The following is a 24750-nucleotide window of genomic DNA, read 5'->3' on the forward strand; positions in this document are numbered from 1 at the left end:
AGAATTAAAAAAAAGCAGGCATAGTATGTCAGAATATGACCCTCAGGAAAATGTCCCACCCCGACCTCCACAATGTCAGAATGGGAAGCTACCGCTCCCGTAACTGTGTCACGAGATGTGGCCCCATTGACCTTGATGGAGGGAAGTTATCTGGGTGAACCTACTGTAATCACAGGAGCCCAAGAAATCAGAGAACTTTCTCTGGTGGCCCCAGAAAGCAGAAAAAGATAGAACTTCATCCGCTGGCCTGGACAAGGAAGAAGCCGCCGCCGCTGGAGGGGAAGCTTAGAGCCTTCTTGGATGCCAACAGGTAGGGAGAGGACGGGGCCTCCAGGGCTGCAACCACAGGAATGAGCGAAGCCGGCCAGCCCCCCAGAGGAGCCGGGAGCAGATTCTCCCCCAGAGACTCCCGAAGGAAACAGTCCCGCCAGCCCCTGATCTCAGCCCCGTGAAGCCCGGAGCAGACAGCCCGTGATAGAGAAGACAGACGTCGTGCCCACTCACAGTTTATCCGTGAAGTTATCCCTGTATGGACCCATGGCACTAATTACTATCAGCCATAGAACGGGGACAGAAACGGGGAGAAATGAGGTCGTAGGGGGCGTTTTCTTCCTCGGTGGTGGTGCAGAGCCATGCAGTCTGGTGCAGGGGCCATACGCCCACGTCTTCTCTGTTTAATACATCTGAACTGTGTCATCCCGGTGGAGAAACGGCCCAGGAGGGGACGGCAGTGAGCCAGAGAGCACTCCGGAATCTTCTTCGCAGAGCCCTCTGCTCCCAGCCTGTTGCCTCAGGGCCTCGGACATGGAAGAACCAGGTGGCTTCCAGCGCTCCTCTGCTTTGGGGCAGAGCACGGCCCACGTGCAAGGAGAGCTTCAGTTGGGAAAAGCCCAGGCAGGAGGCCCCGGGGGTGGTGCTGGGTGTGCCGGGAGCCCAGACTCTCCTCTGGGCCTGGGAGCACTCAGGTGACAGCGGAGCCCCAGGGGGGCCACTGGCCTGCAGCAGGGGGTGGGCTGGGTGACAGGAGAGCTGTAACACGGGGTTCCAGAGGGGGTTCCTGGTACTGGAGGGGGATGCCATCCTTCAAGCGGGGCTTCCGCATTGGACCTCAAGGGTCTTTGCAGGGGAGGAGCTGTCCTGGGAACCTCTGTGGGTGTTCTTGGCTGCACCATGCTCATTTCCACTGTGGGCCTTTGCACTTGCTGTTCCCCTGCCTGGCTCGCTCTTTTCCAGGCTTCCCGTGTCCCCTTCCTTCACTTCCTTATTGTCTGTCAGGGCACCTGGGACATCCAGCCATTCACTGGGGGGTCTGCTCCCCCGGGTTCTGTCTCTCCCACCCCCACCCCCATCCAGGATGCCTGGAGGCAGACCCAGGCCCAGCACCCAGCCCAGCTCCCGGGGGCCCTGGTGCACCCTGGGCTCCGGATGGCCGTTGCTTGCCAAGTAAGCGAGCCATGCAGCCTTCTCAGGCACGTGCTACCTCACTCTCCTCTGCCTCCACCCTCCCACGCCAGGGCCTGTCCTCACAGCACCACCTCTGCTCCGTGTAGCTGGCTCCCCATGCTGCGTGGCCCCAGTGGGCACTTCCTGAACACAGGCAGAATGGACCGGCACAGGCTGGAAAACAAGGGAAGGCACAGGCAGATTGTTGAGAACTCCCCGGGCCCCAGATGAGCCCCATGCTGGCTGCTTATTAAGCCCTGCTCCCCGGCAGACAGCCGTGTAAAGGTGTCCCAGAGTTTAGGGGCCACCTGGGGAAGGGTGTGAGGGCGGGCGAGGTCACAGGAATGAAGCCATGTTCTCACCTACTTCGAAGTCCCCCTGCCTGGGCCACTTTTAGGACCTGAGGTCAGAAGAAAAAGTGGAGGAGTCCCCTGGGCTGGCAGCTGCTCAGCCTCTGTGCTTGTTCGCTGGGGGGTGGAGCAGCCCTTTAGGAAGGAAAGTGTCCTCCTCGCCACCCCTGCTCTCTCCCTGAGCCTTCCCAGGGTTCACTAAATCGGAGGTGCTCAACCCACGCGCCCCTTGGTGGAGGGGGAGCAGAGAGGCAGGTAGGTGCTGGGTCTGAAGTGGGACTCTCTGTGTAGCAGGACAAGTGAAACTGCCCCTGCCCTCCCCCTGCCCGCTGAGCTGTCCAGACTGGCCACAGTTGCTGCCTAGGACCGGGCTATTTCTGACCCGGTGGTAAAAGGCACCGAAATATCCTGGGAAGTCTATAATTGGGCAGAGTTGTCCGTCTGTGTCCTGGGCTTCCTAGGGATGCCTCTCGGCTGCCTGGAATCCAGCGCAGTCCCTGCCACCCTGGGCTTTCTTCGGGGGACCTCCCCTGCCCCCTGCCTCTCCCGCCCTGAGGGAACAGATCTCCCTCCAGAATCCACCGCCCCTCCCTGGCTCACCCAGCCCCACCCCCGGCCTCCTCTGAGCCCGCCCATCACGGGCTCCTCCTTCCTCTGCTCTGGACTGGGGATCCCACCACTCTGGCCACTTTGCCCCTGGGAGGGATCCAGCAGCTGCCTCTGCTGCCTTTCTCCCTGAGGAGGAAGTGTCCCCCCTTTCCCCATTTTTCTGTTTTTCCCACACTTTCTACCTTATTGTCTAAGTTCTAAGCCTTAACTTTTTGCTGTATTTATTTAGTTATTTGTTTTAAAACTAGCTCTGTCTCATGACCTCTGGTCTGGGGGGAAACCCCCAGGCTTATTACAAGTCTGGTCTAGAGACTGAGTTTGCCAGACTTGGGGGGCAGGCGGGTGTGGCTGCTGGCAGGTGACCCCAGGAGGGGGCTGCCGGGGCTGCATCTTCTCTGGGACTCACTGCTTCTAGGGACCCGCCCTGACTGGAGCCCCAACGGTCGCTCCCTGACAGGTAAGGTTGGTTCTCTCTGCTGGGACTGCTGGTGGCTTGCGGGGAGTCTTGGGCTCCCACCCTCTCCGGGGAAAGGAGTGCAGAGCCAGGGATGCATGAGGGAGGGAGCATACCCTTGGCAAACTGAGCTATTCCCTTCTGGAGCCTGAGCTTGTCAGGGAGTGAGCCCAGTCCCGAGCGGAGGGCCCTGCGATTTGCCCAAACTTCAGAGGCAGGTGGAACCAGTCCCGGAGAACCCTGTCTGATGCCTGTGGAGTGTCCCGGGAGGCAGGCAGGGGTGCAGGGGTGACTGAAGGGTGTCAGATGCGGGCTTCCTTCTGAGTTGCTGCTTCCAAAGTTGCCGAGATAGCCCAGCTTCTTTCAACTTCCCATTAAGAGCTTTGGAGTAAGAGCCAGAAAAACGGGAGGCGAGGGGATTGCCGGGGGTGGGGGGACGGTGTCTGGGAGAGATCCTCTCTCTCCAGTTTTGCATTTATTGTCCAAAGGAACCCCACCATTTGGGTCTAAATTTAGATCTCTTTCCTGTATTCCCGCTTTCATTTTCTCCAGGGGCGTGTTCTGGTCCCTGCTTCTGTGTGCTGTCCTCTGTGGCAGGCCGGAGTTCATGTTCACGTCTCTGTTATAAAGTGTAGCTGGGGAAACATGCCCTCACCTGTCCCTTCCGGAGCTGGCTGAGACTCAGAGATGACAGGGACAGGCTGACCAGGCATCCCCCGGAGGAGGCGGCTCTCTGCTGTCCCAGAGCGCTGTGCTGGGGTCCCCTCCCCAGAACTTCACACCTGTCACCTTCCAGCACCTTGGGCCAGCACCTCTATCTCCACACAGCTCAGTCCAGCCCCCAGTCTGTCCTTCCCTCCTCGACCATGTCCGCCTGGCAGAATCCTACAAAGCCAGACCGCCGCCTGTGAGAACCACATCTCCAGGCCCCTTCTAGCTCACTGAGCTGTTCTGTTCAAAATTCCGGGGCTTGTGTGTGGTGGGAGGTATGCTGCCTGGCGGTGCAGGTGAAGGGCGGAGACCACCACGTCTCACTTTCCCGTCCTGACTCCGTCACTGTCTGGATGCCCAGAGCTAGGAGTCTGTGTCCGTTGAGCCTCAGTTTCCTCCTCTGCCAAGGGGAGGTGCTAGAAGGGACAGAGGAAGATAACCCGGGAGCGCCTGGTACGTGGTTGGTGTGTGACTGGACTTCGTTTGCTCCTGCTTCCCAGACCCCGGGCGGGGGCAGCATCAGCGTTTCTGTGGGAGGAAGCACCCCCTCCCCCGCCATCCTGGATGCCCTTGTAGCTCTGCTGCTCAGGGGCCTACTGTGTGACTTTGGGAAATTGTCACCTTGTTGCTGAGCCTTCATGTAAGGCAAGAGGCTGGAAGAGACAGGGGTGTCCTTCAATGGGGGTCCGGGAATGGCTCCAGGGAACCCACAGGCCTTGGGAAATGTCTGGAGAAGAAATTAGCTTGTAACTGGTTTTTCTGGGGTGCTTTCAAAGTTTCATCAGATTCTCAAGTTTTCTTCACACCCATGAAACGATCAAGTAGGAGGCCTGTGCACCGGCCCAGCCCACAGACAGGTGTTAAGCTTCACTGGTGATTTTGACTTTGTTGTAATGGCTCGCCGACGTAGAATGTGCAGGAGGTTTCCCGTACAAATCTTAATCTCTGTTTCTCAGAAGAATGAGAAGATGGGAAACTTTTGGCTTGGTTTCCTGGAAGGCTGTCAGAGCAGCCGCCCACTTTAGCTGGGCGTGTGTCCTCTGGTCATCCGGGGTCGTCCGTGTGAACCGCAGGGTCGGCCCAGACGCGGGCATTCGCGGGCTCGGGACTGGGTGATCCGGGTTCTCTTCCTCCCTCCGGTCCCCCCCGTAAGACGGCCAAAGAGAGGCAAGCTGTGGCTCACGGGGAAAGATCACTGCCACCATATCAAAGGTCCTCGGGTGGGGAGGAAGGAAGACGTGTGGCCATGGTGGCCTGGAGGGCTTCCATGGCCAAGAGGCAGCAGATCTGCCCTCTGGTCCCTGGAGGGTGGAAGTAGGCAAACTAGTGGGGGAAATGCCGCTGGGCACAGGACTCCAGTCCAATGCCAGTGCCTCCCACTGGCGGGGCTTGGCTGGCCATTTCCCAGGGCTGGCGGAGGGCTGATCTGCTGGCTGCTTGGACCAGGGGAACACGGAAGGACCTTTCTCAGCTTGAGATCCTGCCCTGGGAAGTGCTTCTTCTGCAGCCTCCCAGTTCCGCTGGTCTTGCCTGCTCCTTCTCCTCCCCGGTGCGGCCACAGTGGGCAGTGCTCTGGGGGGCCAGCCCGGGTTGTGAGGTCACTATGGGCCGGGACTGAGAACGGGGTGCCGTTCGTATCCCTGCTGCAGAAACAAGGGAGGGAAGATCGGAGAGTCTGAATGACTTAACCTGAGGACAGGGAGAGGGGATACAAGGAGGGAGGGTTCAGTCACACTCGGGGCACCGAAGCCCGTTTTCATGTCAGCAAAGGCCTTTTCCCTCAAGCGGGGAAAACTCCCCCTCCAAAGAGGGCATCCTTATTGACTGCAGGCCTGCCGAGGACAGCCGGAACAGGAGGACGGCACACCGGGGCTGTTTTAGGGCAGGACAGGTCCCTGAGGGTTTTCCAGCCGATCCCTGACTTAGGAATTGGACACATGCCAGGCTGCTCAACAAATATAACTAACTACCAAGTCAAGGAAGCCCACGGTCTGGTAAGATGGCAACATGCGCTGCCCCACATCACAGGTGAGGGGCTGCATCTCTCCCCAGCATTTGCCTGTCTGCTCCCGGCCCAGCTCCGGGGGCCAAGGAGTCACGGCCCCCCAGGACAGCCAACTGTGCCCTTGGAGAGCTGGTGGAAAGCTCCCTCCTTGCCCCTCCTATCTGTCAGTTCTTATTTCGTCTTTTCGGGAGTACTTAGAGTGACATCAATGAAATCCCTTTCCCCAGACACCTCCTGAGCTCTGCGAAAACAAAACTGACCTGCTCTGAGCCCATCTGAGACTGCATGCAGTGGGCACTGGGCTGTGTACCGGACCCTCCCCCTCGCGCCTTTCTCTGCTGTGAGCAGCTGTGCTGCCTCCCCACCCCCACCCCAGATGGGCAAACGGAGGCTTACGGACGTGCAGTCCCACAGCCAGGCTTCAAATCCACGTCTCAGTGCCAAGGCCATGGCCTGGATCAAAATTCCCAACTTTCTTAAGTGTGTGCTTGGGGTAAATGAATAGAATTCATACAGAGAGGCAAATATGCCATTCAGAATATCTTTTTAAAAAAAAAAATATTTCTCACTAGAAGGTTTTAAATGGTCGAGGTAACAAAATCACCCTGGTACGTGTGACAACATGGACCGCCCCCCTGAGCTGTCAGGCCCACGACTCAGCCAGCTGGCACAGTCTGGCCAACACCCTTCCACACACACACACACACACACACACCCAGCAAACCCAGCACGCGAGCAACTGAGGGACAAGGAGGATGCACACTTATCCAGGCTTGTCCAGCAAGGCGTCTGGGCCGTAGGAAGCACTCCGTTCGTCGCTGCAAGGCCGACTGGTTGTAAGTTCTTTGTTCTGCCTGGTTGGACGTTGCTGTGGGTCCCTAGGGCAGGGCTGTGACGGCCCCCACTCGTCTTCAGCAAAGCTGATGGACAGAACGAGGCCCCAGGTGGGGTGTTTCCCGCCCCCAGAGAAACCCCTCACGGCAGCCGGTCCTCGTTCCGGAGCCGCTGCGGGCAGGTCAGCATGGGCGTCCCCGGGCATCTAGACTTCCAACCCGCTGTGCCCGCAGTGCCCCGTGCTGCTGACGGCACCACACCACCCCTGCCGCAATCCAATGTGGCTTCCTCTGTCTGTGCCACGAGGCACTGAGCTCCTCAAGTTCACAGGCTCTGCCTTCCTTTTGTGTAAGCTGCCCGTGTCCACCCAACGCAGGCAGGACCCAGTAGGAGCTCCACACACCTTTGTGGAATGACGTCAGTTCACAATGGTGATAATCAAGTGCCGGACACAGATTTTGGGGGAATGGAATGACGACTGAATTTAAATCCCAATGCAGTAAGTGACTGAAGTTTCAGGGTCAGATGAGTCCTCCCGGTCTGCCCCGTGCCCAGCGCAGGGCCCCCCATCGGGCGTGCTTACCAGGTGCTGTCCCTCCCCATGACAGCTCCAGCCCGGGAGGGCTCTGCCTGGTGACCAGGTGGCCCCATGGAGCCCGGGGCCTGCATCCAGGGCCTGGGCTGTACGGGTTGGTATAGGTCAGGGCCGGGTGTGAAGGTGGCCCTTCTGTTTCCAGCCGTGTGGGTTCATCTCTGTGCCGAGCCCTTCAGCTCAGAAAACACAAGGAGCGTCGGCCGCGGGACCTGGACCCTCTGGTCAGGGAGCAGGTCTGGTGTCCTCAGCTCCTGGTAGTTCATTTTCTAGGACCATCCCAAGGCTGTATGGGCCCCCGCATCCCCCTCAGCTACACCAGCCTGTCTCTCCGGTGAGAAGCCTATGGCGAGAAGGAAAGAGCCGCAGCCCACGGGGGCACTCCCTCCTTCGGTGACTCAGTGGCCGTCCCCCATGTGTTGCATGTAACTAGAGATTTCAATGGCCCCTGGCATTTTGGTAGGTCATTTCACAGTAGCTCTTCCTGCGGGGCCCAGTTGTGTGCTAACACGCGCTGCTGCGTGTCAGGTGTGCCCAGGGAATGAAGGGGAAGCACAGCCCGGTGCCCAGGTGCCCGCGGTGTGTTCCGGGTGAGGGAGAGCTCAGACGCCGTGCGCAACGGAGGGCAGACAAGAGCGCCGCACCCCCAACCGACCACTCAACATGCATCAAATCCACACCAGATGGCAGACCTGGCACTGGTGTTCACACCAGCCCCCCATGGAGTTCCGCGACACCTTGGAGGCATTCAGTGATGACCTCATGGACGAGGAGAGACCCAGAGAGGTTACGTGACCTGTCCCAGGACACAGGGCCAGACGAGAAGAGCCTCATTGCTCTGTGCTCCTCTGCGCCACTCTACACTACTCTCCTGTTCTCTGCCCCTCCTCTCGTTCATCCCGTGTCGGTGTCCGAGCTGCCTGCTAGGGCTGGGCTTTCACAGAAGGACTCCTGGAGTCCTTGGGGGAAAGAGGAGAGTTCGGCCCCCCCCATTTTTAACATATTTGTTCCTCCTTCAGACGGTCCCCCTCGCCTGTGGTCCCAGAGCAGAAACTCTTCCTTGCCTAGCTCCATCCCCATGGCTCTGGCGCAGCCTGGGAAGGGAGGAGGGTGGGCGCAGTGTTGGTGGCATGAGTGTGCATTCATGCGGGGGTGTGGGGGTTAGTGGTGAGTGTGAGAGGGAGGAAACGCAGAAGTGTGTGACCGCATGGGTGGACAGGCAAGAGAGCAGACTCAGGAACAATGAATGAGGAAGCAAATTCGGGAATGGATGAGTGAATGAGCCAGGGAGTGGTCAGCCTGGATGGATTTTCAGGTGAAGACGGAAGAGGATGGGATTATGGGTCCTCTGCTCAGACGAAACTTTTCAAGAGGCTCTTCTGTCCCACCTGCTGAATTCCCCCATCAGGAAGTGCTCGCACTGTATTTAAAAAGCCGCCTTTGCTGGACACAGCAGTGCACGTGGTCGTGGGCAGAGCTCCTTTCCACCCTGCAGAGCCTGCCGCCCTGGCCCCTCCCCAGTGCACCGACCCCTGTACGCTCACACCTGCAGAACCACGGGGCTCGGGGAGCAACGGCGGTGATTTCTTGGGAGAAAAGAAACACCCTCGGTGACGAGGCCAACACAGTGACCTCTGTGCTAACCCCCAAGCTCGCTCTGCTCACAGGAGGTAGATGCTGCGAGATTGTTTAACGGTTTTTTGGAAAACTGTTGGAAAAATGAAAGAGAACTCCCTCTTACCGTGAAGTTAATAGATTATTAGCATTAAGTAGAGTTCAGACACCCGACACGTGGATTCATTTCTCTCTGTTGCTCCGACGTGTGAGAACCTGCTCCATGCTGTCACTGCTGCGGGCATGGAGGAAGAGCCCAGAGACACAGTCCCCGCGTCTAAGGGGCCCCGTGGGAAACACACATCAGTAGGTAGGGCGATCTTAATGCCACTTGCAGGGTGATGGAAACCAGGGGTCTGTGGGAGCCTAAAGAGGACAGTGACCCACGCCCTGCCCGGGAAATCAGGGAGGGCTTCACAGAGGGAAGGTACGCAGGTTGGGTTTTGAGGGGTGAGTAGGAGTCTACGTGGCAAGGCAAAGCCACCATCCCGGAGGTGAGGGCGCAGAGGCAAATGTCAGAGGGTCAGGAAAAGAAAACGCTTTGGGGCTGCAGGGCGAGAGGGACATCACTGAGGCTGGAGAAGGTCATGAGGCGGGGTGGGCGTGCGCCTGGGAAAGGAGGTTGGGGTCAGACTGAGAGGCCTTACAGGGAACGGGCCTGTTTCATGCCACTGTGCCCGTGCTTCAGGCGAGCAAGGCCCTTTGCGGACCCGCAGAGGATAACAAACAGGGACTTGACGAGGGGCTTGGCAGTGGGTGCAGATGCAGACGGCTGGCTCCGGGGAGGGAAGCCGCCCTCCTCCCCCCGCCCTTGTGTGAGTGTGTGCCCCCCACAGATGTCTCTGAGCTGGGTTCCACACGGGTGCAGGAGGATGCTGGGATGGAAGACACGCTGAGAAGCATTCTCTGCTAATAACAGCTTCCTCTAATTGAGTGTGGGTAGCATTTTTTATTTTTATGACTGCCACTGCAGGGCAACAGGGCACGGTGCTGGGGACTGTAATCCCTCCGGGGCCGTGAGGCCGCTGCGGTTTGGGGCGGGAGGCTGGCTGAGACTGCAGCCGGGGAGTGCAGCAGACAGGACCCCAAGCGCAGCCCCTGTGAACCCAGGGACCGTGGCCCTCCCATCCTCACGGTTGTGGGGGCGGGACGCAGTCTGTGAGTGCCTCTCATGCTCCCCCAGGAAAGGGGCAGCCTGCTGGGACAGCACCTCCAGAGCCGGTGTGGGTGCTGCGGCACTATTTATGAGCATTGCTTCATCAGACCAGAAGCTGCTCAAAATAAGTGAAACAGAAATGTCTCTGTGTCCTCAGGACCCTGAAATCTGAGACAGTCTCTTGTGAAACGAATGGAGAGCAGGGTCGTCAGGAGGGGGAGAAAAGAAAGAAGAAGATGGGGAAGGATTCAGTCCTGAGAGCTGGAAATGACTCAGAACGGGCTATGGCCACCCACTCTCAGATGTGTGACTGGACCAGCACTCAGAGAGGATCTGTGGGGGTTTCTGCTGCTGCAGTGGGACTGGCAGAGGGGAGGACGGCTGGGAAGGATGCTGGAGGGGCGCCTGCGTGGGTTTGGAGGTCCGTCCTTGTAGGGGAGCTTGAACGGGGTCGTGCTGGGGAAGCCTATCTAAACTGAGCTGTCAATCAAAGGTGGGAGCAGCCTACTGGACTCAGAGGGAGGAAGGGGTTTCGGGGGCCAAACACACCCTAGGAGCAGGGGTGGGGGGAGCCCCAAGGGTGAGGCGGCCCCCCTGCCCGGCCTGCCCTGTGGTTGGCAGGGGAAGAACCGCAGCTCACACCTGCTGAAGTTTAGAAACTGGGCATGGTTATCCGTTCTCACCAGAGGAAATGTGTTACAAAAGTGTTGCAAATGAAGCGGATCTTAGCGTGTGCAGCTAAAAATATAGGGAAAATACAGCAGGAGTCAGGCAGTCAAAGAGATTTTTTCTGGATTTTTTGATGTTTGTGGTCTCTGTCAGCTTTTTAAATTTTGTCATTTGTTGTCATTGCTTTTTTCATCCTAAGTAAATATTTCCTTTGGTTCTTATAACAAGCAAACAAAACAAAACAAACAAACAAGAAAACGGGGGGGGGGAAATATTTGCCTCATGCCGCACGAGAGCTTGGGGTGCCTCTGGCCTTGGGAGACACCTGTCCCTCTCAGTGTCATGCCACGTGGCCTTTGGCATCTCCAAAGTGAGCTCCCCTCCGTGGCTTCTCACAGCCGCAGCTCTCCTGGTCGGGCACCACCCAGTAACCAGGCCGAGCTTCCGTCTGTGGCGTGGGCAACTCGCTCACCTTGCCCCGTGGCATCCTGGGAGGGCAGGCACCCCTGCCCTGCCCTGTGCAGCCCATACCCCTCTTCTCTACTCCTCTGTTCACACTGACCTGCAATCCGGTGACAGAGCGGAGGCTGGAGAGGCGGCGGGTACAAGCCAGCCCATGTGGGTCTCCGAGGGAGAGGGCTGAGCTATACCCGGAGGCAGTGAGGGGTCACTGCAGGGTCCCTGCATGAGTCCCAAGGTCCTGTTGGTGTGCAAGGGGCCTCGGTGGGTCCTTGTGTGGGTGTGGAGGTGGCGGGGTAAAAATTGTCCTACCCAAGCCAATCACATGACCTCGTTGTGTTCGAATCGATTACTACTCCTGGAAACCGTATTATTCGTTTCCTTCTTTGGTTTTTGTCTTCTCTCCTGAGAACGTCAGCTGGAGGCAGGGTGTTGATATTCCCAGTGATTAAAACGATGCCCGGCACCTCGTCCGGGACTTGAGAAGTGTTTACTTAATTAGTTAATCGATGCCTCCACAAGACCGTGCAGAATACTAAAGCAGTGGGTCACGGCCTCAGGATAAGGAAGTGCCTTTCAAGTGCTTTGGGGCTCAGTTTAGGAATCTCCATTGCTTCAAGAATAGACAGACGTGGCTTGAGTTGCATTCACGGTTTTAGCAACTGCAGAACACAGCTGGCATCTGGCCTCTTCTTGGGGAAAAAATAAGCGACAGGCAATATTTTTGAATTCCACAGCATAAAAGAGGAGGGCAGGAAATCACATTTCTCACCCGATTTCCATCTCCTTCAATCAAATTATCCTGCACTTTGGTAGCGGAAGGCTTCAGCGGATTCCGGGGAAGCCCCGAAGTGTCTGAATGGAGAGGACATAGGGCGGGGTGGGTGTTCTTGCTTGTTAGCAGGACCAAAGACTCCCGGGGCCTCAGCTCTGTTCTCTCTTTCCTTCCTGCGTAATGGTACCCCGAGCCCCGTCTCCTGTCCCCTCCACACTTCCCCAGCATCTCTTCCAAGCTCTGGACTCCAGCGCTTACCTTCCTTTGACATCACTACTTGGCTGTGTTCCAAGTGCCTCAAACCCGCTGTGTTCCGCCCGAACTTGTCCTGTCTGACCTCCTCCGGGACTGGCTCCCAGATGCTCAAACTGTCATTCTGGGCTTCCCTCGAGCCTTCTCCGCCCTCGGTCCCTCCGCTCTCTGCCAGTCACCTGGTGTCACGGGATCTGCAGCTGGACCCCTCGGCCCGCCGCCATCCTGGGAAAGGTCATCAGCATCTTTCTTTAGATGTTGCGCTGATGTCCTCATTGCTCCCCCCCACCCCCTGCCCCTGCCCCATCCATCCACTCTCCTTAGGAGGGTTTCCTAAATCACAGCCGTAGATGCCTGAGAACAGCCGCTGGTACCAGGACCAAAGTCGGACCCTTTGCCTCTGGGTCAATGCACACGCCCCCAGACTGCCTCTTTTAACACTGTCCTCAGACTTGAATGGCTTCCTCTCCCAAACTCCTACCGCCTGCTCCAGCCTGGACCTTCGCCATTCCTTCCCTCCCCTCCCCCAAGGCACTGTGCCTCCGGCTCCTGCCATGAATGACACTGGAAGGGAGGCTGGCTGTTCCTGGTGCAGGCCACCCTAGCCTTCCTACCTGCTCCCCACCCCTCTTTCCAGGCTCAGCTCAGGCATCTCCTTCTCCAGGAAGCCCCCTGACCTCCTAGACCTGTGTTAGGTGCTTCTCCTTCCCTCTGCTGGAGCACTGACAACAAAGAAAAGCAGGCACCTACTTGCTTGTCTTTCTCCACCATCAGGTTGAGAGCCCCCCACGGACAGTGCCTGGTGCTCAGTAAGTGTTTAACATGCATTTAGGGCGCAACTGAACCAGAGACCGGAACAATGAAGTTCCCAGGCCCCCTATGCGGCTGACTTCTCTCTGCAGGTCAGACTGACAAGTCTGCCCTTCATACCTATTACAGCAATAGTGGTCAGCGTTTTACTTCACGAAGAATTAGCACACCCATTGACTCGTGTAAGCTCCTCTGCGGATCTACGAAGTAGGGGATATTGTTCCCGCTTTATTGGTGAGGAAACAAAGAATCGGACAATGACGACAACAGGATGGCCTGCGCACTCCCCGTGGTCAGGCACGGTTGTAAGCTTTTTACCTGAAGTGGCTCTCCCAGCTCTCCCAGTGGCCTGTGACGTAGCTGCTGTTATCCTCGCTGTGTAGGTACCAGGGCAGAGGGCCGGAGAGGGTGAGCGACTGCCCCTGGTTTGCACAGCTCGTGAGAGAAAGGGCTGGAATATGAACACAGGGATTTTGATCGACAAGCTTCATCATGACGTCGGCTGTCCCGGGAGGAATTAGCGCCTAGGACGGTGCCTGGGATATACAGGGTACCCGGCATGTATTTGGTACCGAGTCAGGTCACACAGAGAGGAGTGTGGAGTCCAGGACTCAGACCTCCAGCTCTTCCTGGGGAGGTGGGCTCTCAGGGAGCTCTGCACAGACAGAAGCCACCCCGCTCCCTCGTCCCATTCCTGGCCGGCAAGTGCGGTTTGCTGCGTACACAGCTCAACAGACACGCAGCAGAGGCCCGGCGCTTGGCCTGTAGGGGAAGGACCTGGCTCAGTGGTCTGGATGTAGTCACTCCATGCTTTCAAGGCTCAGCCAGATTCCTGCCCCGAGCATCTCCTGTCACCCCAGCAACACATCAGTGGCGCCTCATTTGCCCCCGCCCCCGCCCCTGGTAGGCAGTGGCAGGCCCTCCGAATCAGGCTGAGCTCACCCTCTGCCCAGGCTGCCTGAGCAGTGTGCCAAATCTCATTTTCTCCCTCTAAATTGCTTTCTGCTCGGTGTCTTTCCTCCCCCACCTCTGGGTCCCTGAATAGGGAATGTTGGTTACTATGGCGATGGGCTGGTTTATGGAAGGAACTCAGCTTAGTGAATTAATTGCTGGACTTTTGGAGACTAATGGCAGAGCTCTGCCTACCAGGGACGGGGTGTGGCCTACATCATGCCAGCTGGGCAGCCAAGCCCCGGAAAGAACTCGGGGCTGGTGAGAGAGGACATCGTGGTGCCCTCTGCGGCGTAGGGGGCTGCAGCCTGGGATGGGCTGGACCGGGGCTGGGGGTGCAGAGAGGCTGCCCCGAATCTCACATTTCCTGTTCGTCTGGTCTGTGCCAGGATCCGTCCTGCATGCTTTGCAAACATTAGTTTTGGTATCCCTCACTGCACCCCCGATGGAGCAGAGATCATCCTCACCTTACCGACCTTACCGAGAGGACATGCTCGCGGGCACTGCTAAGGAGCACGAGGGTCCCCACACCAGGCCTGCCACTCTCAGGGGGCATTTCCTGTGATCGCTCCTTTACCCCTGGGCTGCAGGCCATTCTCCTCTTTACAATCTTTTCCAGAATAGAGAAGCACAGGGAACATTTCCGAACTCAGCCTATGAGGCCAGCGTTACCCGGATCCTGAAACCAAACAAAGACATTCCAAGAAAAAGAAAATGACAGACCAAAATCTCTCATGGACATAGATGTAAAAATCCTCAGGAAATATTAACAAAACAAATATTATAACATAGAAAAAGAATTACAAACCATGACTAAGAGATCATAGCCAGAGCAATTAGGTAAGAAAAAGAAGTAAAGGCATCCAACTTGGAAAGGAGGAAGTCAAATGATCTCTGCAGATGACATGATCCTATATGTAGAAAATCCTAAAGAATTCACAAAAAACTTTATAATAAACAGAATCAACAAAGTTCCACGATACAAAATCAAGACTCAAAAATCTGTAGCATTTCTGTACATTAGCAGCAAATAATCAAATGTGGGAAATTAAAAACATATGACTATTTACAATAGCATCAAAGACTAGCATAAAATACAAAGGCACACATTTAATTAAGGAGGCACAAGACTTGCACACTGAAAACTATGAGTCATCATCGAAAGAAATTAAAGAAGCCCTGAATCAACCCAAAGATAGCTCCTGTTACCGCTTAATGGTTTCAGAGCTTCAGTCTGGGGTGACCAGAAAGTCCCGGACAGATAGCGATGATGGTTACACAACATGTGAACATAATTAATGCCACTGAATCACATACTTAAAATGGTTACAATGGCGAAATTCATGGATACATTTGTCATCGCACTCAGAAAGAGGCGTTCCTCCCACAGTCTCTGTGAATGCGTAATGTCACGTGGCAAGGCAGGATTAAGGTTATGGGTGGAATTAAGGCTGCTGCCAATCTGACTTTAAACTGTGGACGTTAACCTGGAGTACCTGGGTGGGCTCACGTAACCACACGGGTCCCTGCAAGTCCGAGTCAGGGAGGTGGCAACCTGAGAAAGGTGTGGTCGGCCACTGCTGGCTTTGCAGGTGGAGGAAGGAGCCACGAACTGAGGGATGCCTTCCAAACTTGGCTTGGCTGGTACTAGTCCAGGAAGCCAGATCTGCCCCTGAAATGATCACATGACCCTCCCCCAACACACACACACTCAGTGCTCCCATAAGCCCTTGCGCTTCCCTCTACCTGCGCTCGCTCATTTTATCCTACCTTCCTGTGGCCCGGGCCTTACCTGTCTCCCAGTATCCGAGAGTGCCCTTGAGGGTGGACTGGGTGTCCTTCGTCGGCCTGCCCTCAGCACCCGGCACAGGAGGGCTATTGGTAAGTATCTGCGCTAAGTGAATGAATCAATTGTGAGACAAATAAACTGTTTTTTCTTTCCCGGATCTTGCACTGACAATGATAACTGCCACTTGAAATGGACATGAACATAAAATACAGAGAAAGGAAAATACACTTAGCTGATAAACCTCATGAATCAAAAAAATGCATAGAAAGCAAGACCCAAAGTTTCTCCTATAGCGCTGGCAAAGTCTGAAGGAATGATAAAACTTGCTACTGCCAGTATGGGGCCATAGGAGCACCCCCACCCCTATGGCTGAGGGGCAGCGGAAACCGGTGTGACTGTTGGTAAAGCAGGTTGACGATTCACGTCAGGATCCTTTCAAAACTCACGTGACAGCCTAACCATCTTCCACCAACCTGCCCTAAGACAGTAACTCAGTATATGCAAAGACAGGTGCAAAGCTGTCCTCTTGTGACCTATTAAACTAATAAAATAGCCTATTAAATGTCCAAAACATAAATAGAAAATATGATGAAAACAGTGGTGCTGGTGCCGCAGGTGGAGCCTTAGGGAGGCAGCCCTGAAGGGGCCTGGCAGGCCCTGGGCACACGTTCGCCAGTGGGTGGGTGGGGGGCAGATGGAGTCAGTGCAGGGTCACACTGTTGGCTGTGAGGAGTGTCAGGACCTCCTCTAAAAGTGTGTCTTTCTTCACACAGGAAATGTTCCCGTAGAGCCTAAGGGTGTCTCCTCCTGGCCAACAAATCGTCTCCCCAAGCACGAGAGAGCCATGGCCCGTCTGCGAGGGCACGCCGTGCCCTGCCTCCTGTGGATGCTGCTGCTGTGGAGCGGGCCCCGCGGCTGTCGGGCCCAGAGGGCAGGTGGGGCTGCCAGTCTGTGTCCTGCCGGACACGGCGCATGTCCGCGCTCGTGGGAGTGCGTGGTGCACAGGCGTGCCTGTGCGTGCACGGGTGACTGTGTGCGCCAGCTGCCCAGCCAGGACATGGGTCTCTGTGTGTGAGTGTGTGTGTGTTTGAGAAAAGTGAGCTGTCTGAACCTGTCTTGAGTGAATCCTAGAATGTGCTGTGAGCTTGTCCCTCTCAGGTGCCTGTTGGGTTTGGGGGCAGGGGTTAGGGCACTGTCGTGTTGTTGTGTCCTGTGAAGGCTTTGGGGCCATTCCAGGGGAAATGGACACACAGGGTCCGGCCAGAAGAGGTGGCCAGGGCAGGTGTGCAGGAGACACAGGAAGCGGGAAAATTCACTGGAGAAGAGGAGGCCTGGGGAACCCTGACCTGACAGGGTGGCTCTGCTCACCTGTCCAAGGGCTTCCCGGAGGAAGGCGCCATCGTTGCGGTGACACGTGGGACCAGTGGGAGCATTGGGTACTTGCCGCTAGATAGCTGGATTACAGCGCCACCCCAGGTAGAGCTCAACACGACTTAAAGCTCCACCGCACTAAAGCTTCGCCCCACGTAAGGCTCCAAGCCCATTTTGCAGATGAGGAGCCCAGGTGAAGAGAGGGGCCAAATCTCCGTGATGGTGAGGCTGGGGGCACATTCGGAGCTAGACCCCCGCTGTTTTTCCTGAGCCTGCAAGATGGCAAAAGAGAAAGCAAAAAGACTTGCATTTCTGTATCGTTGTTACAAAGTCTGCTGAGTGTTTTCCATTGCCCGAGACTCAAAGCGCGGCTTGCTGGATGACTGTGGACATCCGGTTTCGGGTGAGTCCTGTGCATTGGTGTTCACCGAGAGGAGCCGCACTGCGCCGTCGACACACAGGAATACCCATTTCAGCAGCGGGAAGGCCGAGGACCGGCTTTTCCCAGCCCTCATTCCATAGGGGAGAAAATGAGGCTCCAGGCAAACTGCATCTGATGGGTCACAGGGCCTTTACCTGTGGCCCAGCAGAGGCCAGGAGCCAGGGCACCCGCCCCCGGGTCGGGGTCCTTCCTCAGACCTCACACTTAGCTCTCATGTGCCTACAACCTAGTCTGCTGCCTGGGTGCCAGGAGGAAATGCACGCGGAGCTCCCAAGGGCCTCTTGGTGAGGCTTCTTGAACAAATGAACTTTCTGCAACATTAAAACTAATGTGCTCAAAGGTTACAGCCCACAGGCCAGCCCTGCCTGGCCCATAGCAGCAATTACCGGGAACAGGCTGGGACCTGACTGTCTCAAAGACAACTGGACGGCCATTTGTGTTGAGGAGAAAAACTCCCCAGGAATTATCCGTGAGTCCACACATCTGGGCAAACACACTCCAGAAGCTCTAATCCTGTTAGGGGTCAATCCCGGGAAGCCAGGGATTAACCTCAGCTCCGCACAGGCAGATGGTAACTTGGATTGCAGAACAGGAGGGAAGGGTAGGTAGAGGTGGAATGGTCCGGAGTGGCACCGATTCAGGCTGGGACAGTATCTGTGTGTGTGTGTGCGCGCAGCTTTATTGTTATTCTGCTTTCTGAACTTAATTGGTTGCTTATAAATAGAATGTCAGCCTTATACAATAATGCAATTCACTCATGGTTCTGCTTGCCAGAGGTGAGCAACGCTTCTTTCTGCAGGGTCTCTTAGGCGTGCGTACACACCCCCCACATAGACATGCACAGCTTTTCACCCCTGACGATACACCGGGAACGTGTATCTGCCAAGGGTGCCCTTACAGCCATCCCTGTCGGGACCGCCGGGCATTCCCCGTGTGAACAGAGGTGATTGTTACCTGAGCTGTGCCACACGGTGAGCGTGCAGCTGGTCTCCAGGCTGTTGCTTGGCAATGCTGCCGTGAACTTCCTTATACCTCATTTCCGCCCCCTTCTATTTATCTGATTATTTTCTTGGGGTAAATCACCAGATTTGGAATTGGTGGATCAAAAGATTCACGAGACTTTTTAAGACCCTGAGAAGGGGTGTGACAAACCCCACAGCCACTCGCCCAGGACACAAATCGATTCCCTTCACCTTCTCGCTGCTGCCTTGGTCTTTGAGACTTTGGCCAATCTGATAGCTAGGCAAAATGGGTTGTGTGTGTGTGTGTGTTGGTTTTTATTTCGTTTTTACGGGCCAAATATTTGTGTCCTGTGTTCCCAGAGGCCTGGTCAGCTGCTGCTGTTGACATGGCCAAGCCCCAGATTCTGGAAGAGTCCAGAGCGGGGCTTCTTGGTAGTTTCCTTGTGTGTTTGCACAGCACTTCAGCATTTAGACAACTCTGGTCCTCATCATCTAACTGTAAAATGAGGATGAGCAACCTCTGCCCTCACGGCTGTGAGGGCCGGAGATAAACTGTATAATGCTGTTGCTTGTTTAATCGAAAGCATTGTATGGTAACATAAAATTTGTATTTATAAAGTTATTATAAAAGATAAGCATATTTTATAAAGCATTATAGAATTCTTCAAATTTGTATTTAAAATATATGAATTCAATATGTTTCACGTGATTTCTAGTAGTGAAGTAGAGTAAACTGTTTTAATATCCAACAAGAGAGCACTGGCTAAATAAATTATGTTCATCCTTGCAGTGGACTCTCTGTAGCCATGGAAACCGGCATTATCACACTGCAAATGGGTTCCCGGCCCATTGCAGGGAAAACAGCTTATCCATCAGAGTGTCTGGTACAATCCCACTCCCATCAATAACTACATGGAAATAAATGGAAAATGATCAAGTCTACACACTGTGGTTAACAATGGTTATCTCTGTGTAGATGGGAATATGAGCATTTCAAATACTTTTTGATTGCCTTTCCTGACTTTTCTGAAATGGGCATGCATTTTTTTTTCCTTTGGTGGCAGGTTTAAAAAATAACGAACTCACTTGTAACCACGTAGTTAAACAAATTGACACAGTGTTGGTCCCTGAATGTTAATCACTTTCACGTAAGAGTACATGTTGTCAGCTGAACCTCTGTGAGAGTTAGGAAACTAAAGTGTGAGCTCCAAGGCAGCTGGACAAGGCCGCCAGCCAGTGGAAGCCAGAGTGGGGGGGTGTTGGAGGCAGGTGGGGTGACCCAGTGGCCACACCTCCAGGGCCCCAGGGGCAGCAGCTCTTTCCACAACCTGCTGACCCCACCTCACCCTCTCTCTTGCCCTTGCAGGCTGCAAAACTGTCCATTATGATCTTGTGTTCCTGCTGGACACCTCCTCCAGTGTGGGCAAGGAGGACTTCGAGAAGGTCCAGCAGTGGGTGGCCAATCTGGTGGACACCTTCGAGGTGGGCCCTGAACACACCCGCGTGGGGGTCGTGCACTACAGTGAGCAGCCCACCACGGCCTTCGAGCTGGGCCACTTTGACTCCGGGGAGCCAGTCAAAGCGGCCGCACAGTCCGTGGCCTACCAAGGTGGCCACACCAACACGGGGGACGCTCTGCGCTACATCACCCGCCACAGCTTCTCCCCGCTGGCCGGCGGCCGCCCGGGGAACCGCGCCTTCAAGCAGGTGGCCATCCTGCTGACCGATGGCCGCAGCCAGGACCTGGTGCTGGAGGCGGCGGCCGCGGCCCACCGGGCGGGCATCCGCATCTTTGCTGTGGGCGTGGGGGAGGCGCTGAGAGAGGAGCTGGAGGAGATCGCCTCGGAGCCCAAGTCCGCCCACGTTTTCCACGTGTCCGACTTCGACGCCATCGACAAGATCCGGGGCAAGCTGCGGCGCCGCCTCTGTGAAAGTGAGTCTGTGCACTGCGGGCTGGGGGGTGAGGGCAGGGGTGGGGACAGCAGGATGGGGGCATGTGCGGGGCCGGTGGTCCAGGGCTGGGCTTCTGGAGCAGGGATGGGCCGTGGGGCCAGGTTGAGGGAGGCCTCAGTGCACGACTGGGGGCGATGGTGGTGGCCTGAAGCTACCATTCCCAGTCTCTGTAATGTAAGAAGCCCAGTTGCGCCTACACACAGCGTGTGCCTGTCACCAAGGTCACCTCCTGTCCTCTCACCATCGGGGCTGCAGCAGCTGCAAGGCAGTTGAGGAGGGCTGGGTTCCAGCCCCACCCACCCCGTGGAGACGTTGCCGGCAGAGCCTCTGCACGCAGTGGGTTAAGATAGGGCTCCCTTTGCTGATGAGTGGTCCTGTAAGAACATGGGCACAGACAGCATGGGAACCGACCCAGAGGCCCTGAGTCAGCCCCTTGATGTGGTCAGGATGCTGCTGTCCCAGAGGCCACGGCTGCTGACCCTCGCCCTCTGAGATTACCCTGGTCTTCCAGCTGGTTGTCTGGAAAGTGACTGTGGCTGGGGGTGGGGCAGAGGGTGAGCCCGTGGCTGCAGGTCTCTGACCTCTGGTAGGGTCATCCTGAGGGCAGCCCTTCCCTAGGACGGGAGGGTTGAAGTGGGTTTCTCCCAGGCCCGCCTGCCTCTGTCTCTTCATTAGGGTGATATGTCCACATTGGAAGTCACCCACTACCAGGCCAGTGCTGGGTGATTTCCCGTCCAGGGCTGGCAGGTGGGGGCTGGGAGCAGTCTCAGCCTCCCTCCCCCTGACTTCTTCCAGGGACTGAGACCCTCAGGTGGGGGAAGCCCAGAGGGTCCCATCTCAGCAGGGACAACAGAGGCGGGGCCAGTGGTGGGAGCTGTTGGGTGTGACTCCTGGTTGCAGGGATGGGCCTGGCTTGCAGCCCGGTGGCGGCCTGCAAGAGACTGGATGCCCATGGTTTCTTGACTACTCTGTGACTCTTTCCCCCGTGCTGGCTGGCCTGAGCTCCAGTTACTCACACACACTCCCTGGGGATCTGCTTGCGTGTGCCCTTGCGCTGATTCCGGCCTGTAGAGAAAAACAAGACACAGCCCCGGCCCTCAGGGAGGTCTTAGTCTGGACGGCTAAGGAGAAGACGCACAGAGGGGCGCAATGCTGCCTGGGAGCAGTCCTCACTGAGGGGGGGTGAGGTCATGGAGTGGCATGGGGGAAGCCAGCTGAGACGGGGGGGTAGCTAGAGCCCTGTGGGAGTGGGGAGGGGACTGCCCTGGAGGGAGCAGAAAGACACCCCTGCTTTCTCTCTCCCCTCTGGCTGCCGGGTGCCTCCCTGTTGGCCTGACCCTGTCAAATAGCTGCCCACACGGGGCCCCCCTGCAGCCCGAGTCCCAGGGCTTGGAGCAGGGTGGTGGGGGAGAGAAGGGACACCAGAGGGAGCAAAGTGGGGCTGCCCACGCAAGACAGCACTTGGTGCATCCCAGAGCTGTGGGGGCCTTCAGACCCAGGACAGGGGACTGCGGCTGGCAGCCTGGATTTAGTCTGACACGAGCGGGGGCCCTGGGCCGGCACTGCAGCCTGGGAGTGGAGACGAGCACCCCATGTGGGGCTTGAAGCACAGGACCCTGTGTAGCATTTGGGAGTTGAGTTGGATAGCACCCCCACTCCCTCAAGGAAAGGGGTTTGATCTGTGCAGGAAAACTGGGGGTGCCAGGGGAGGAGGGCGGAACCAACAGAAGGGGAAGCAGATGCCAGCCGGCCCAGCCCAGCTCAGCCCATGTGCACTGACCTGTCGTTAGAGAAGCTCACGTTTCGCCCCAGCCGGCCTTCCCCCACTGCCCGAAGGCCTGTAGGATTTAAGACAGGTCCTAGCAGGCGGACCTCACGGCGCCTCCCGCCACACCCTGCTGAGGGCTTCGTTCGAATTCAGTCTGAGCTGCAGGTGGCCTGGCAGTTCTGCTCGCTGATTTTTTCTGACACCTCCCTGTGTCGCCCTGCGCTTCAGCCCGTCAGTTCGCGTAGGCGCCTGCATTGGGGTTTGCACTGTGATTATTAGCGAGTGATCGATCAGTGAGGTGATGGCGGTCAGCTCTCCGAGGTGGCCCGGTGGCCGAGGAGCAGCCTGGGGATGCCCCCTGGTCTGGTTGCCCCAGGGCCTGAGTAAGCGCCTCTCAGTGAGTTCTGATCTCTAGGGAGCATCTTCATCCACCATGTCACCGATGTCTCACCATAGTCCCCTGAATATCATCCAGGGTTTCCTGTTCTGTCGTTGCTGTTGATAAGGCACAGGGGCCTAAATGGCCCGTCCAGGGTCCCAGGGCACCAGGCATTCAATCCTCATTCAGTTCGGAATCCACTGCCTGGGTGTGAGTCCTTCCCAGCGGCCCTTCCGTAACCCTAGCTGAAATCGAGGCGGCGAGCCTGCCAGTGCCCCCCCACCCCACCATAGGCACGCGTGGTACCTGAAGGGGTCCCAATCCCCGTGTTATAAATAAAAAAATTCTGCAGACTTATGAGTAGAATAACATCAGCAACAGCCGCTAACAGCCGATGTTATTAGAGATGGATTTCTGGCATCACACGCCTGGGGCCTCTCCCAGTGGCCCCACTGCGGTCTGCTGTGGGGCGTGGCTCGCTGTCCTCCTGACCTTGGGCTCACCCGGGGAAGGCACTCAGGGTCATGGCATCAAGTCCTGCCTCTCCGTGGCCCGACAAGGTTCCCAGGGGACAGTCTCAGGCTGGTTTCCTGCAGCGTGTGGGGCGGAGGCTGCAGATGGGTGCAGCCCCAGAGCATTGGCTGTAATTAGGAGCTTTCTCCACCCCAGGCTCTGCTGTGGCCACAAAACAACTTTATATAGCTTATCGGCTCGCCGTGAGTGAGCGGGTGGAGTGCAGCCGCCGCTGGGAGAGCCTCCGCCTACTTCTATTTTGAGGACACTACGGTGGTCCTCTCTCCCCTCTCCCATGGACAAACGACACCTTCCTGGATCTTGTCTTTTGGCTCTTGGACAATTGGGCTGAGATGTGAGCATGGATTATGGCCAAGAAGGGGCCTTTCCCATGCTTCCGGCGCCTTGTCTCATGGCACATGGTCGCCCTCTGGGGCTGTCTCGTTGGTGTGGTTGAGACCAGCTGTGTCGCTGTTCTAGCCAGAGCTGTGACCACTGGGTATTACGCTGACCGTCCTGGCAGGGGGAGAGACAAACGGATGGACAGAACATGGAGGTTAATGTGTTGTTCTCCTACAGTTCTCACTGGGAACTGTGGGTGCCCGCACCCCAGCTCTGTGTTTGGGTTAGTGCCAGCCTCAGCCTCCGCTCCCAGTGCGGGGCTCAGCCCCTCCTCACAGACTCCGTGGGAAGGAGAAGGGACACTGGCCTGGGGGTGGGCGCGGTTATTCATTGAGAGGTTCAGCCTCGCTCCTCACGGTGGCCGGGGATAGCACACTTCACCTGCTGAATGAGGCGATTGTTAGGTTTGCTCGAAAGTTCGTCTGTCGTTTCTTTTTGTGGAGTAAAGCATGTTCGGGAGATAGCAGGACTTACTTATGCGGCTGGGCAGGGATGGCACGGGCCTCCCAGGTGTCATCTCCCAGCAGTGGGAGTTGGAAGGGGCCCGCTCCTAGGGTGCTCTCGCCCAGAGCGGAAGGGCGGTGGGTGATAAAAACCAAGGGGTGACGTAATCTCCAACACTGGCAGGTGCTCTGGGGGGAGAAAGCAGGGCCGTGTGACAGAGTGTGTTGGGCCAGAATACGGGAGGGCCTCTGTGAGAGGAAAAACTTGAGTTGAGCTCGGAATGACCTGACACCGGCGTCCATGTGGAGATGCAGGCGCCCAGGGTCCCCGTAGAGGCCATAGTGAAAGCAAGGGCCTGGGGCAGAAGTGGAGCCGCCTGCGGGAGGGAGGGTGGGAGTGGGGGGCAGAGCTGGGGGCAGGGAGCAGCAGCTGATGTCCCCGGGAGAAAGCAGAACTGACCCTCATTTCGGGGGCAGCAATTGCACCCGAGCTCTGTGGCTCAGCTTCCCCGAGTTTGCCAGAAGGAGGCCGGTCCCGGGGTGGGCCACCTTCTTCCTTGGACAGAAGCAGAGTCTGTCTCAGCGCCCCACACTCCTCTGCCCCTGGAAGGCCCAGCGGTCACGCCTGAGGGAAGGGCTGTGGGGCCAGCTGTCGGCAGGTCGGGGTGGCATGACCAGCCTGGGAATTTCTTTGGGCCCAGAGTCCCTGTAAACCAAACTGCTGTAGTCGTTAGAGAGGGTGTGGCCCTGCTGTGTGATGGTTCCCGCCCCCAGTGGGCACACTGTGTGCTTCTTGGCCACACCCCTGCCTCTGTCCTCACACCCCCTGCCTGGCCCTGAGCAAACTCAGAACATGCACACACATACACACACCACACACACATGCACACCACACGTACATACACATGTGTGTACCACCCCCCCCCCCCACACACACACACATCTGGGAATGTGTATGTGCCCACGAGGTGCCCCGCCCAGCCAGAGCCCTGGGTGGGTGCAGGCCCGGAGGAGTTGGTGGCAGCACCAGCTGTGGCTCTGGAG

General features: G+C 56.9%; 1 protein-coding gene across 1 annotated transcript in view; it reads left to right on the forward strand.

Annotated features, from left to right (window-relative positions):
• Positions 1-2506: 2506 nt before the first annotated feature.
• The window catches only part of COL22A1 (collagen type XXII alpha 1 chain), a 177119-nt gene continuing 154875 nt past the window's right edge, over positions 2507-24750 (forward strand). Inside the window, exons 1-3 of the mRNA XM_045181756.3 lie at positions 2507-2859; positions 16247-16408; positions 19615-20181. Of these exons, the coding sequence (XP_045037691.2) occupies positions 16318-16408; positions 19615-20181 (658 nt within the window). The 5' untranslated portion in view covers positions 2507-2859; positions 16247-16317. The remainder of the gene's footprint in view (positions 2860-16246; positions 16409-19614; positions 20182-24750) is intronic.

Source organism: Desmodus rotundus, chromosome 8 (genome assembly GCF_022682495.2).
Source record: "Desmodus rotundus isolate HL8 chromosome 8, HLdesRot8A.1, whole genome shotgun sequence".
Classification (NCBI taxonomy): domain Eukaryota; kingdom Metazoa; phylum Chordata; class Mammalia; order Chiroptera; family Phyllostomidae; genus Desmodus; species Desmodus rotundus.